Here is a 13931-nt window from a genome sequence, read left to right as displayed (position 1 = left end):
CGTGTGTACATTGCCATAGACCCTAGATAGCTTAGTTTTATCGATTTCTGATGATGAAATATTCATTGTAATAATTATATATTTTTATTTTTCTTAGGCGTAATGTACGATGGGAGAGAGAGACTGATGGCAGATGCTGAGATGGTTCTGGTATCCGTCGGGGGTCGACTCGCCAATGTAAACAATTCTACCGCGAAAACATTCATAACGTACAGACGCGCTCATCCCACTGCGCCTTGCAACGCGCTCGTCGTCGTCGATGTTTGTGTCATAGTGGCCAGCAGGGGGGAGACGCCGCCTCATGCCTTTTGTATGATAGCCAAGAATCTTAATAAAGGTAGGTTAAATTTAATTTATTCAAGATGTCACAATTACACCTAATAGATATAACAATCCCTTGCCTTTTAGCCAGATGAATTATTTATTATTGTGAGTTACAATTAATGCGTGATTGAATCCCAATACTATGGATGAAAAAAGGACATTGGGCTTGATATCCGATGAGAGCAATGTCTTCGATGCTTAATTTTTTTACAAAATATATAAATGATTGTAATTTCCTCAAAAATGGTTCACTTTTGCATCATGCATATGGGGGTTAAAATTATCGCAAATAGTCACTCCTATCACCTCCTAACGGAAATACGTCGAATTATAAATAACCCTGTATAATCTGTGGTAAGTATTGTAAAGTTGTTTTAAATGGCAGGTTTAATGGGAAGTGATGTATTCCTTTGCTACAAGAAGTCAATGAACCGTCCGCCGCTAATAGCCTACAAACCAGAAGTACTATTTAGGTAAGATAAAAAAAAACATAATTTGTTTCATAGAAACATACAACAATATGTTTTAAAGAACGATTTTTTGAATAGCTAGTAAGAGCTTATAATGTATGATGTAGAACGGTAGTTTTTTTTAATTAGATATGGTCACTCGTCTCACTTTCTCAGGTACAAACATACATATACAACATAAACATAGAAAACATACGGGTATATTTTGTACATTTTAAACGCAATCAAGTATGATAAACGCCTTAGGCCTCGTAATTCCCCTAAGGAAATCGTAGACCTTTGAGAGCACAAAGCGCCATTAAAACTAGGATTTCTCCTCGACATGAACACCTCGTATCAATGAAAACGGAGAGTGTTGAATGAACCGGTGTTACATTTAAAACAAACGCTAATTGAAATAACTTTCACAAAGTGCGTTAGTAATTAACGCCTCACGCCGCTAAAAGGTTCTGTTTAATGAACTTAGTCACACTGACTGCCGAGTTTAACGCAGTATTTTAATTGCATTAAAAATCATATTTCTATTGCTAAAGGCAATTTTAGCGCTTCTATAAAGTGCCAAACTGTATAAAGTTGTTTTGAATAGCGCTTTAAGATCATAGTTTTGAGTTTTAGTGTTTAAGAATTCTTACTTAATGAGCTAGTTTACGTGATTTTATTTTTCTAAATTTATGTTTGGGTTCGATCTTTACAAATATAGTTTTATACACATTACATTAGCAGCCTGTAAAGTGCCCACTGCTGGGTTAAGGCCTCCTCTCCCTTTGAGGAGAAGGTTTGGACCATATTCCACCATGCTGCTGCAATGTTTTCTAACGATGCTTTCCTTCACCGCCGAACACGAGATGAATTATAAACACAAATTAAGCACATGAAAATTCAGTGGTGCCTGCCTGGTATTGAACCCGAAATCATCGGTTAAGATGCACGCGTTCTAACCACTGGGCCATCTCGACTAGTTATATAGATTTCGATAAAATAAATAGCCATATTGTTATGATATAAATCTTTTTCTAGGTATCCAACAGTCGATCGACGTAGCTTAGTTTTTCCGACGTCCGTGCCTCTATTCTGTTTGCCAATGGGCGCTACGTTGGAACTGTGGCCGAACAATGCAGCGTCACCGAAGCCAGTGTTTTCTACCTTCGTGCTGACAGTAGCCGATGCCACTGATAAGGTATTTAATCATATTAATGAATACAAGTTTTTTGTTTTAAAATAAGATAAATGTAAACTTTTCTTGTAAATTTCTGCTTGTGAAAGAAATGAATGTTAATTGTTTTTTATTTATAAGTTTACTAAATTCTATTGATGTTAATGTGTTCACACATTTCTAGCTTAAGTAACCTCTGACAGAGACTTGTTTAAAAAACCGTTAAAGCAACTTATAACTCATTCTACCGCCAAATATCAATACTCTGAAGATTATTGAATCAATAATGAAATTTAAAAAATAGGCGCGAAAAACTTCGTTTCCATTGTTGTCGGCTGAACACTTCTAAGGGTATGTGTAATCTGGTCCAGTGGCAAGAAAGCGCAGATCGTAGCCTTTGATCGGTTGAAATCTGGATAAACAGCACTCTGTTTCCATGTCCTTAATTGTTGTTGAGAATCGTTTATTCCCACACATGTATATCCATCAGGCAGAATGATTGACTGAGCTCCATATATTTTCCTTCGAAGACATTTATGGTCTGCGTCTACTTTTACTATACTCCACATTATAATTTTATACATACGTGAGAGAGACGCAATCGTAAGGCTCAGGTCGTAAAGTGTGCGACGTGGTCCAGGTGTATGGGTCGGCGGTGACGTTCTACGAGAGCTACTCGCACACGCAGCTGAGCGAGTCGCAGGCGGAGCAGCTGGGCTGGCGCGCGGGCGTCTCGCACGGCACGCACGCGCTGCACGCCAACAAGTGCATCTGCCTGCTTTCGCGCTGGCCCTTCAGCGACACCTTCGAGCGCTGGCTGCTCTACATACTGGTAAGGAGACATCCCTCGCAACTAGCCGTCTGCTCATGATTATAGTATACTCTTCATGTAGCAAATGTGTGTTACTATTTTCAATCATGTCAGAAATTATTAAAACTTAGTATTTTAGTCAATTTTTAAAAGTTTTCTAAATTCTGTCAATTTCGCATATGTTTTCTTCCACGTCTAATTAATTATTTTATTTGTTCACAGGAAATGTCATGGAGTAAGGAACCCTTAAATATACCGATCGAACGTTATATAACACATTTGTTAGAAGAAGTGCCCTTCCCCGAACCGAGGATATTATTGCAGGTAAAAAATAAAGATATGCAATATCGAGATAATTTTTCAACAGTTGATTTTTGTAAGCTGTCATATAGTATAGATCGCGTCGTGTAACTTTGCCGCTCCGAAGTTTGTCGGATGAAAAGTGAGCATGGATTGTATTTTGTCTCTGTCGCTCGTTTATTCACAATGCTTGCTCTCATCCCCCTCACTCATTACAAATCACAAATTTTGATGAATTCTAATTAAACAAGATCCGACGTCGGAGAAATATCTAGTATGTTCGCCTTTAAATGCAATAGAATTTATTTTATAGTAAGTAATGTCTAACAATTTTACTGGAGACTTGTATTTATTTAATATTAAATGCAGGTTATTCGCTTGTAAAAAGCACTCAAGGTACTTGAAAAATGCATTATTTATCAAATTCTAGTTTTAAAACGGCAAAGTTACAAGACAGAAACTGTATGTTTCGTCTGGTATAATTTTTTTTAGAAAATTCAATGATATTTCACTTGCAGCAATAATGCAACTTTGACTATTTAACAAACATTTAGGTATCACAATATTATGAACATAATGATTATCTAATATATATTCTCTCTATTCAGCTGTCACCGACGAACCCCCACGACCGGGTCATCGTGACGTGCCGTGAGGACCAGCCTCTGGTTCGCAGCGGGGCCGGCTTCAGACAGCTGCTGCTGAATCTTGGACCTGACAACTGCCTCCTGCTGCTCGCACTGGCCATCACCGAGCAGAAGATACTTATACATTCATTGAGGTTTGAATATTCTTCATTTATTTAAACTATAGCGGTAATGAACATCTATTTGAAACGGTACCAAATGTTCCCGACCGATAAAAACATAGCCCTATACCGATTTTTCAATTAAATTGGTTTTTAGACTCTAGGTATCTTATGTCACTTACCGTTGAAACACCTACAACATGTAAATATTAAAAGCTTCATGTGTGTATTAATCAATTTTTAAAGATTTCTGATGTTAACTGTTTGAGTTCATTAAATATCTATCTCCCATATTTATAATGTTAATATTCTGGAATACAACTGTTTCTGTATCTTTATTATACTTAATACCATTTTTTATAATTAATAAAAAAAAAATATTTTTTTCAGGCCAGACACATTGACTGCCGTATCGGAAGCAGTTTCAAGTCTCCTGTTTCCATTTAAATGGCAGTGTCCATACATACCTCTTTGCCCTTTAGGTAAAACAAAATCATCAGTATAATGATTGTTAAATTACATTTATTAAGTCTGTAACATTTAACGCATTCAAAATATTTTCTTTAGGCCTAGCGGAAGTACTTCATGCTCCGTTGCCGTATCTTATAGGCGTGGATTCGAGGTTCTTTGACCTTTACGAGCCACCACCGGATGTCACTTGCGTCGATCTCGACACTAATAATATTACTGTAAGTATATTGTGTATTCATATTTGTATTTGATTCATTAACTTGCCACAACATATTACTTTACTAATCTGATCACTTTTGTATTTGATTCAAATCCTATCACTTTTCACTGAGCAACAATAATTAAGGCTGACTCACTCATGTGAATTATTTATTTGTATGTTAAGACTAGATTAACTGTATTTCCATGAATTACAAACAGCATCTTATAGTAAAATAAATTTGTTATTTACAGATATGTGAGTCCCAACGACATATATCGTTGAAAATTCTACCGAAACGACAAGCGAGAACGCTTCGCCAGACACTTGAACAGTTATTCTCCAACATACGACCAGGTTGGTTAAATGCACATTCATGTATTGTAATATATTTTATTGTGTATAGTTATTATTAGATAATGTTGTTGTACAGGTTGATACAGTTATTTACATGTAATTATTGTCACTACCTAAATATTAATTATTTTTGTAGCCTCGCCTGTCCATTCATCGAACGATAGTAAATATAATGGAGAACCTACAACGAGCTTAGATCGCGATTTTCAGAAAAGAAAGAAAGAGGTAAATCTTTACTTACTACTTTTATTATTGACGAACTCCGTGGTCGGTTAGTGTGTACGTCGGTGTTCATGGGTACGCAACTTCGAGTTCATTAGTTTTCTATGTTGTCTTGGGTCTGGGTGTTTGTGGTACCTTCGTTATGTCTGATTTTCCATAACACGAGTGCTTTAACTACTTACATTGGGATCGAAGTAATGTATGTGATGTTGTCCAATATTTATTTATTTATTTTAATTAAATAAAAACATGTAATTGATTACAAACTTAAAGTATCGTTTTTATCTTTCAGCAAGCTTTAGAACTGAAGATCCAGGAAGCGTTTCTACGGTTCATGGCGGTGACTCTACAGGGTTACCGCAGCTACCTAATACCGATCACCAAAGCACCCACCGTTGGTACCACCGATCCACACGCCTTATTCCACATGGACGCATTCTTGAGATCCAGAGATAAGGTAATTCTTATTTGACCTTCATATTAGCGGTCAAAGGATATTTCATGAATATGAGAAGCACATAAATGTAAACTTTACATTGTAGTATTTTAACGCTTACTTAACCTCTCAGGATGTATTATTTAACAGATGTAACTTTGCATTTCAAATGTTGGAAAAGAGTAACTACTGAGTTTCTTGCCTATTCTTCTCGGCAGAATCGACATTCCGAACTGGAATGGTTTGGAGCTTTACGTTATACATTTCTGTAGAATGACGATTCAAAAGTCCTCGTAATAGCGTACTTGAATAAAGTTTATATTTTGATTTCGATTTCTCTTTCTTTTCAGACCTACCAGCGGTTCTACGCGCTCATAATGCGCACGCAGATGTTCACGCGCTTCATCGAGGAGCGCTCGTTCGTGTGCGACGTGGACCAGGGCCTCACGTTCTTCGACGAGTGCACGGAGCGCGTGGGCGCCGTCGACGAGCCGCTGCTCGGCCTCGACGCCGCCAACGCCTCCGAGCGCACCGTGTTCGTGCTGCCGCCCGACCCGCCCGACCCCGGTAACGGATACCCCACGTCGATAGCACTCGTTCCTCATCAATTCATGGTTAATTTAACCATATAAAATACAAATCAGAATATCAATAAAACCATACAACCCATTAACTTTTGGTGGCACCGATTTTTAGTATTTACACTTTTGTTATTAAAGAGCTTAAAATAAGTCGGAAAATTAGACACCGGAGCGCGAGGGTCCCGCGCCGAGGCGTCCGTCACTAACCGCGTGCATGTCGCAGAGGGGCAGTACTCGTACGAGAAGCTGGTGCTGGACGAGCGGCTGGCCACGCGCGGGCGCGAGGGCCGCTCGCTGCGCGCCGCGCCGCCCGCCGCGCTCGCGTCCGCCGAGTCGCTGGCCGACGCCTCGCCCATGGCGCGCCGCACCAAGAACGAGATCGTCGCCGCGCAGCGGTACGGTAGCGGCGCCCACTCCACTTGCACATACATACATGCGCCTCTTTGCTCCTTGTGATTCCGGTATCATTCATTTAAAAGCCGTAATGTATTCTTGTTTCTAGTTTGGCACGTAAAGCTAGTCTCTCGCCCGAAGCGTGGGCGAAATGTCTCCTGGGCGCATGTTATTCGCTTTATTTCCTGGCGCTACCGTGTCGCCTCATACTGTGCCGGGGAAAGGAACACGCCACGCTTCGCAGCGCGTACGAGCTGTTGGAACGTGCAACTAAACTGAGAGTGCCTTGCGATGAGGTCGGTTTTATAATATTTCTAATTTATAAAAAAAAACTTACACACTTTAACGTGTTAAATAAGAATATTTTTGACTTATTTCTGACATGTATTGTATGCATGTAATGTATTGTCGCTAGTGAAATGGCGGGGAACTTCTAATATTTTATGTTTTAAATAGGTATGCTACAGAGTAATGATGCAGCTATGCGGTATTCACTCCTTGCCAGTACTCGCTGTACAATTGCTGTTTCTGATGAAGAGAGCTGGACTACAACCCAACGCCCTCACATACGGTTACTACAACCGGTGCGTGCTCGAAGCAGAGTGGCCGCAAGATATGCCAAGGTACGAAAGTAAATTATCTTGGATATCTAAATTGTTTACGTAAATCCTGTTACAGTATAATAAGGTCTATACGTTTGTGATGATTGAGAATTAAGTTAGCAAACTTGGTTACTGTAAAATAATAAAAATGTACATATTGTGTCATGTTATTATAACAATAATAAATAATACGAGTATATCGAAAACTATCACGCCAGATAGTGTTCAATCAAAGCAAATATGTTATTATTACTAAAGAAATATTTATATTTCCTATTATTCAAATGCATAATAAATCTCCCTACGGATTTTACTTTGTTTCATAATATGGAGTAATAACGTTTAGGGAACACAAGGGAGTTTCCATTCTATACATTACTATTTTTATGTCGTAGTACAAGTCCCAGAAATGGTTTAAATGTTAGGGGATGTCTAGTACCGTTCCCCAGCTTAGAGGCGCTGTAAATTCCAGTAAGACCAAAGGCATTACACGATCAGCAAATAAATGAGTCCTGTTGTGTTCGTCAGCGGCTCGCAGTTGCTGTGGAACAAGCTGCGCGTGGCGGTGCTGGGCGCCGCGCTGTTCCGGCAGGCCGGCGCGCAGCGGGCCGCGCGCGCCGCGCTCTGCGGTACGCGCGCGCATGCGTCTCCCATTCATACACAATCAAATACTATTTGTTAACGTAGACGTTCACGGTCTCATGAGTTTATTTGAATTAGTTTGTGGACTACCATTATCTCAAATATAAGAAAAATGTGGCTACGTAACTATTCAAAAATCGGTGAAATTTCAAAGAATATAGATTTTGGATAGCTAAATTGAATTATTCCATTATATTTTTAGACGTAGTGTGACAGCCCTATTCATTTATTCACAGCTATGTTATATCATGACGTTGACGACAGTATATTTGAGATTAATGCATCATCTTTCTTATTTACTGTGTGCGCTTCCAGGCTCGGGTACTCTACCACGAGTACGTACTGTGGGCGGCGAGGGTGCGGATTTATCGGCGTTGGCGTTAGCCGAACCCACTCGTAGCAGGTCTAGTCTCGATTCTGGTTAGTGTTCCCTTCTATAATTATCATAACATTAGTTCGCTTTAATTCTTATACCTCTTGTATTCAATAATACGATAAGCAATGTTAAGATAAATTGATAATTAATATAGTAGTAGAATTGTATATCAATGATTACACAGTTTAGTTTATTAAGCGTTTGTGTCGATCGCGCAGCGGGCGAGGCGAGCGGCGCGGGGGCGAGCGCGTTCGAGGCGCTCGTGCGGCGCGGGAACATCGTGCGCGCCGCCACCGCGCACCCGCGACACCACCAGCTGTCCGCGCACGCCGGCATCCTCATCTCCGGTACGCGCCGCGCCCGACGAGCGGGCCAGCTGTGAGCCGGCCTAGTGACGCGCTTATATTCTTACAGGTCTGCCGTCCGACCCCGATCTGACGAGGGCGACGAGGCCCAGAAGTAACTCGTTAGGAAACGAGGAGACCGAACAGACGTTGTCGATTGCTGAGAAGAGACAGGTTCGGTATTTTTCACGTCTTTTATGTAGAGTTACTCCCGATATTTCAATGTGCTATCTACCAGAGATTTCTTAAAAAATGAAATACTTTAAACAGAAGTTTACTTCTTAGAAACTTACCTAAGAGTTTTTCAACGAAATTTAATTAAAATATATTGTCTAACAATATTTTTTTACTCATGATATTATGTAGTCTGCTGTAAGAAAAACGGAATACTATAAAATAATACATTGTCTCTTCTGCAGACGATCCACGTAAGTCCAGATAGTCCGTCCGATTTACGTATTCTCACACGATCCGAGAGTTTCGCAGGAGATGCGCAAATAGTTCAGAACTTACAGAGGCTATCATTCTCTAGTGGTAAGTAAATTATTTGATATTACATAATTATTGGAGTAGTATTCAAAAATGTATATGCTACCAACTTGTTTGACCAAACCTTCAAAAGAAAATAAAAACAATCATTGCTTAGGACACACTCAGACTTTAGAAAACATAGTTTTTAGGAACGTTTAATACATTATTATTATTTTAGGTACGTCAAATCCTAAGTCCCGCTGTTCAAGAACGCTAAGCTTTCCTGAGGAACCAGAGAAAGAAGCGGCTGCTACTGATCCTTTGGAGACGACAAAATCATCACCCCTTAAGTGAGTCATATTCAAAAGCTGTGCTATCAGTTAACATTATTACATAAAAAAAGTTGATGCGTTTTGTAGTCAAATTGAAATTAATTAAAAAAATATTGATTTTTAACATGTAGTATGAAAAAATGTTCCTATAACATGAGAATAATTGTTATTGCTTTTTTATAAAAATAACCAATTGAGGCGGCTCGTACTCCCAGACTGTCCCCGCGCACGCCGGTGCTGGCGGACGACCCGCTGGGCGCGCTGAGCGCGTGCGCGGCGCCGCCCCCCCGCGCGCCCGCGCCCGAGCCCGCGCCGCCGCCGCGACACGACCTCAGCGTCAGCCCCAAGCTGTTCCACCGCCGCAGCGGCTCCTTCCAGGAGGACACCGCGCCCCTGACTGGGTATTTAACATCCTTTATCGATTCGCTCCGAAATTGTCCGTTCGGGAATCGATTTTAATGAATATTGCATTCCAGCCCCTCTCGCTCTCCCTCCCAGTAGGTCAGATTGAGTTTACCTTTCGATTCGCATGGACAAATGGTGCGCTAATCGTGAGTACGCGCTTGTTACGCGCTAACGAATTACGTTTGCATATTCAGTGTATATTCGTTAACTGATATTCTCTACAATTGCCTCAACGTTCGCCCGAGTCCCCACTAACCGTGTCCCCGCTAACGCAGCGCTACCTAGCGCGCGAGCGGGATGAGCTCGATAGTTTCCTGCCGGCAGGAAACTGCACAGGAGCGAGACAGCGCCCGCCACCGTGTCGTCCGGCCTGGCCAGCATCGGGAACACGCTCAAGATCAGCTTCGGGTGAGTCAAAGCCCCCTACCACACACCATGAGCTGTAATGGCGGTTATTCTCAATAGATGATTTTAAAGAAGAATATATATCAACATTATTTTTTTGGACTATTATATTGAGCATCATAGATTTATAGAGTAATTACTTTTTTTTTATTTACAAATTACACAAACAAATTGAACTTTTCTTAAGTGGCTATTCTGATCTCATATCGTTTGATAAAATATTGCTATCAATTATTCAGTAATTATTAGTATTTCTATAATATTATCAAAATATAGCAATTAAGCCAGTGCATATTTTAAAAAGTCTCAAAATGGAATGTGTAACTTTCAAATCGCTCAGCAACCATTAAACGTTGAGCTATGAAACATTATAATACACTTTTGTCTGTCCCTAACATTGATTGACTATGTTTGAAAACAGAATAAATTTTCATTACCTCGAGTGGTTATATCGGGCCATTAACCTTAAATAATATAAAATATTTCTAATTATTTTGCGAATAACTATTTTCTCAGGTAATTTTTATTCAACATTTTTAACTTTTAATTGAAAATTTATAATAAATTACGTTGAGAACTACGTAATTATACTATTCACGCGTATAACATCATCATACATGTACCATTAATTCATAGAAACATAGCATGTAATTGAAAACATAATTGCATGCTCAATTCCTAGTAGATTCTTTACATGAAAATCATTACTTGAGAAGGGAATTCTATTGAATTGTTCAGATACAGTTACATTGGCTGTTAATCAAAATTCTAAACACATAGCATGCTAGTTTACGATGACTTATGAACTTTTATTTTGTTTTAGTCACCATTATGCTTTATTACATATTATTCCAATTTCTTCATCGTGAATACTAACACATTTAGGTGATAGTGTTACATTAAATTTTTTTTTTTTTTAATAGTTTTGTGATGAAATTGGTATATTATTTGATTTCACATTTTTATTCGCACCGTACGCCAGCTAGCTGTTTATTTTCTTAGACGCTTTTCGCCTGCAAGACTGTCGTTGCGCAAGGAAAACATGAATATCGGCAAAGCAATGATCGAGAACTACCTCAGGTAAGCATTAAACTGATATTGCTGAAGAACATAAGTCTGGGGATTTTCGTCATTAACATGTCTATATATTTAACCATTGGCTGCCATCTTTTTTTGCTTTTTATTTTTAGCTTACATCAAAATGTTGTGTCTTAGTCCATGTTAATTTTCAATAGTTTAAGTAAGCCTTGTCAAAAATGACAATCATAAATCCACTGCGTGAATTCTGTTTCTCAAAGTCAATGTCAACGTACTTATAATTTTTATTCATAAAATTATACTCCATTAGCCCAACAAGTATAGCGGGGAAGAAGTCAAACGAGCTACTTCAGAGCGGTCTCAGTAGTCTCAAGTCTGCGGCGACCAGTATGGCGAAGAAATTTGACGAGATGAAAGAGGTTATATCAGCGAACTCCACTCCGGTTAAAGGCGCTATCGGCAACGCAACGAGCGCCCTGACCAGTTTCATGACGGAGGAAGATTCAGCGGACGGGTCTTCTGAGTTGAATCCGGATGGTGAGGATTCATTCACATCAGTGAGGATTCAACACTGCAATTCCAATATTTCTAACATTCGTATCAAAGCCTGATTAATTTATAATACGCTTTAAAACAAAACGTTGCCGGTAATGTGGAAATGTTCTTGGAATAATTGTATACTAAGAAAAGTTTTCATCTCCAGAGTTTACCTTGGGGTCCGGCTTCCGTCGCGCGTCGAGTGACGCAGAGCTGGCGTGCAGTATGGAGCGCGGCTCGCTGGCCACGCTGCTGGCGCACTTGCCCGACAATCTCTACCCGTCCGCCGTAAGTTTTTATTGAAAAAGCACAAAATGAAGGGCTTATCGTAAATAAATCGAAATAATAATAATTGCACTTAAAAGTTTTTTTTATAATAATGAAATAGTATTGAATGAATTAGTATTGAAATTTTAGTTCTCGATCTCCACCTCCATTCGTATAATCCATTCATATTGTCTTTGGTCATCTCCCTTTTCATGTATCAATACTGATATTCACTACTTAATATGCCATTTGAAATGAATCCCGAATTCACAAATCTTATTACATGCTCAAAAAATTGGTCTTTTTTTCTTTGCATGTATCAAACATAATCTTTTTTTATTTAATAAATTTGTATATGATTATTCAGTAATGGATGCAGTGCAATGAAATATTTTACGATGTCAATAGTTGCCACAGAACAGAGCAATTATTATTGTTACTGATTCGCAATTAACTGTCTTGTGATCTGGTGAATTTGACCGGCTGGTACTAGTTTTTCTTTATATAATATATTATTTTTTAATATTTTCAGCAGGACAACTCAAAGTTAGATAACCCATCAATAGAAGTCCACATAACGTCGTGTTCACAATGCCACCAGTGCCTCGCATTTCTCTACGACGAAGACATCATGGCGGGCTGGGCGGCCGACGACTCTAATCTCAACACGCGTTGTACTGCTTGTGGACGACATACTGTACCTCTTCTATCAATACAAGTAATTTGTATAATTGTATTTTGAAAAGCATTGTTGATTTAGTGTTAGACGCAGGCGGGCTTCGAATTTCGGGTCTACCTAGTAAAAGTTATTGCTGTTATCTGTCTGTGCAAATTATCTGTAGCAACTTGCAGGTAAGGAGTCGGTAGTATTACACTACCGAGCTTAAGAAGTCCTTAGGTTTGCTAGACTAGCTAGGTATGGTACGGTACAGAGGTACCTCTGTCCGATTACGAAAGTTGGTCGTCTCAATGTCCTTTAGGATAATTAGTATACCTGTGTTTGTTGTAATATTGAACACTTTTAGTGCAGTTGCACCAGCACTGAACACTGACAGTTGTAGTTGAAATTAAGTCAGAAGCATAACATTATTATTAGTCTAAATTTAATGTTATTAACGTAAAAAAAAGACGGTAATATTTTCTTATATTTTTCAGGTAATTCGAATAGGGCAAACGCAAGCAGAAACATTAAGCGTGCCTTATTTAAATCCATTGGTTCTGAGGAAAGAATTTGAATCTATATTAGGTGAGATACAGTAAAAAATATTTTAATATGAACTTAAAAAAAAAATAACAGCAGTTATGACATCTGTTTCTTGTTTCAGGTAGGGAAGGCGATTCTTGTTTGGCCGAACCGGAGTTCGTAGAATCGCATCCTATAGTTTATTGGAATTTAGTTTGGTTCTTAGAACGCGCCAATATTGAGAATCACCTCCCCGATTTGTTAAGTCCCGATTACTCTGCGAAGTATCAAAGTTCTGATCCCCTGCCGGATTTAGAAAAACCTGTTGGTAAGATATTTTTCTTTATTAATTTATAATAAATGTTACACCTTACTAATGTTGTAAATACGAAAGTTAGGGTATGGTTTCTGGCAGAGAAGATATAGAATACGGAGAGGATGTTCATGGAGTTTTGTAACACACGTGTCAATTAAATAGGATGAGAAAATGAGAGATAAAGAAATTAAGTTAGTATTTTCTATAATTTCTATACAATATGATCCCTAAATGTAACATAGAGGCCGATTAATAAATATATTAGTTTTTAATTGTTTAGTTATCTATATATGAAATATAATTTACTAAAGCTTAATTCACACCCAATAGGCTATTTGAAAATGCGAAAAATAAAGTGTCAATTATTGTAATCAGTATATAGTATGAGTTTAAAAATGGTTATTTATTAACGAAAGTTGAAAATAATAATTAATTTATTCAAAAATCCATAAATAAAAATGAATTTTTTTAAACGTTTGTCACGTGACACAAAACGCTCCTGATTGGTCGGCCTTATGATAACGTCACTTGCTCGTTAACCTCGTTTG

The 13931-nt window shown here is 38.7% G+C and overlaps 1 protein-coding gene across 7 annotated transcripts in view; it reads left to right on the top strand.

Annotated features, from left to right (window-relative positions):
• Positions 1-13931, top strand: part of LOC113398511 (DENN domain-containing protein Crag) — a 29941-nt gene that overhangs the window by 12825 nt on the left and 3185 nt on the right. For 3 of the 7 annotated variants that reach the window (XM_064216957.1, XM_026637271.2, XM_026637269.2), the window contains exons 4-32: positions 98-337; positions 710-797; positions 1812-1971; positions 2588-2779; positions 2981-3082; positions 3667-3839; positions 4197-4288; positions 4374-4495; positions 4731-4833; positions 4970-5058; positions 5348-5512; positions 5842-6058; positions 6296-6467; positions 6575-6761; positions 6922-7088; positions 7596-7696; positions 8025-8129; positions 8304-8432; positions 8500-8603; positions 8849-8963; positions 9139-9250; positions 9448-9633; positions 9962-10045; positions 11045-11122; positions 11391-11617; positions 11784-11905; positions 12417-12602; positions 13040-13130; positions 13210-13395. In XM_064216957.1, coding sequence (XP_064073027.1) covers positions 98-337; positions 710-797; positions 1812-1971; positions 2588-2779; positions 2981-3082; positions 3667-3839; positions 4197-4288; positions 4374-4495; positions 4731-4833; positions 4970-5058; positions 5348-5512; positions 5842-6058; positions 6296-6467; positions 6575-6761; positions 6922-7088; positions 7596-7696; positions 8025-8129; positions 8304-8432; positions 8500-8603; positions 8849-8963; positions 9139-9250; positions 9448-9633; positions 9962-10045; positions 11045-11122; positions 11391-11617; positions 11784-11905; positions 12417-12602; positions 13040-13130; positions 13210-13395 — 4095 coding nt within the window. The remainder of the gene's footprint in view (positions 1-97; positions 338-709; positions 798-1811; positions 1972-2587; positions 2780-2980; positions 3083-3666; positions 3840-4196; positions 4289-4373; positions 4496-4730; positions 4834-4969; positions 5059-5347; positions 5513-5841; positions 6059-6295; positions 6468-6574; positions 6762-6921; positions 7089-7595; positions 7697-8024; positions 8130-8303; positions 8433-8499; positions 8604-8848; positions 8964-9138; positions 9251-9447; positions 9634-9961; positions 10046-11044; positions 11123-11390; positions 11618-11783; positions 11906-12416; positions 12603-13039; positions 13131-13209; positions 13396-13931) is intronic. The other 4 variants (XM_026637273.2, XM_026637272.2, XM_026637275.2 and 1 more) reach the window with 4 other exon arrangements.

Source organism: Vanessa tameamea, chromosome 14 (genome assembly GCF_037043105.1).
Source record: "Vanessa tameamea isolate UH-Manoa-2023 chromosome 14, ilVanTame1 primary haplotype, whole genome shotgun sequence".
In the NCBI taxonomy this organism is placed as follows: domain Eukaryota; kingdom Metazoa; phylum Arthropoda; class Insecta; order Lepidoptera; family Nymphalidae; genus Vanessa; species Vanessa tameamea.
Note: the sequence above shows the minus strand (reverse complement) of the source record. Positions and strands in the feature narration are given on the sequence as shown.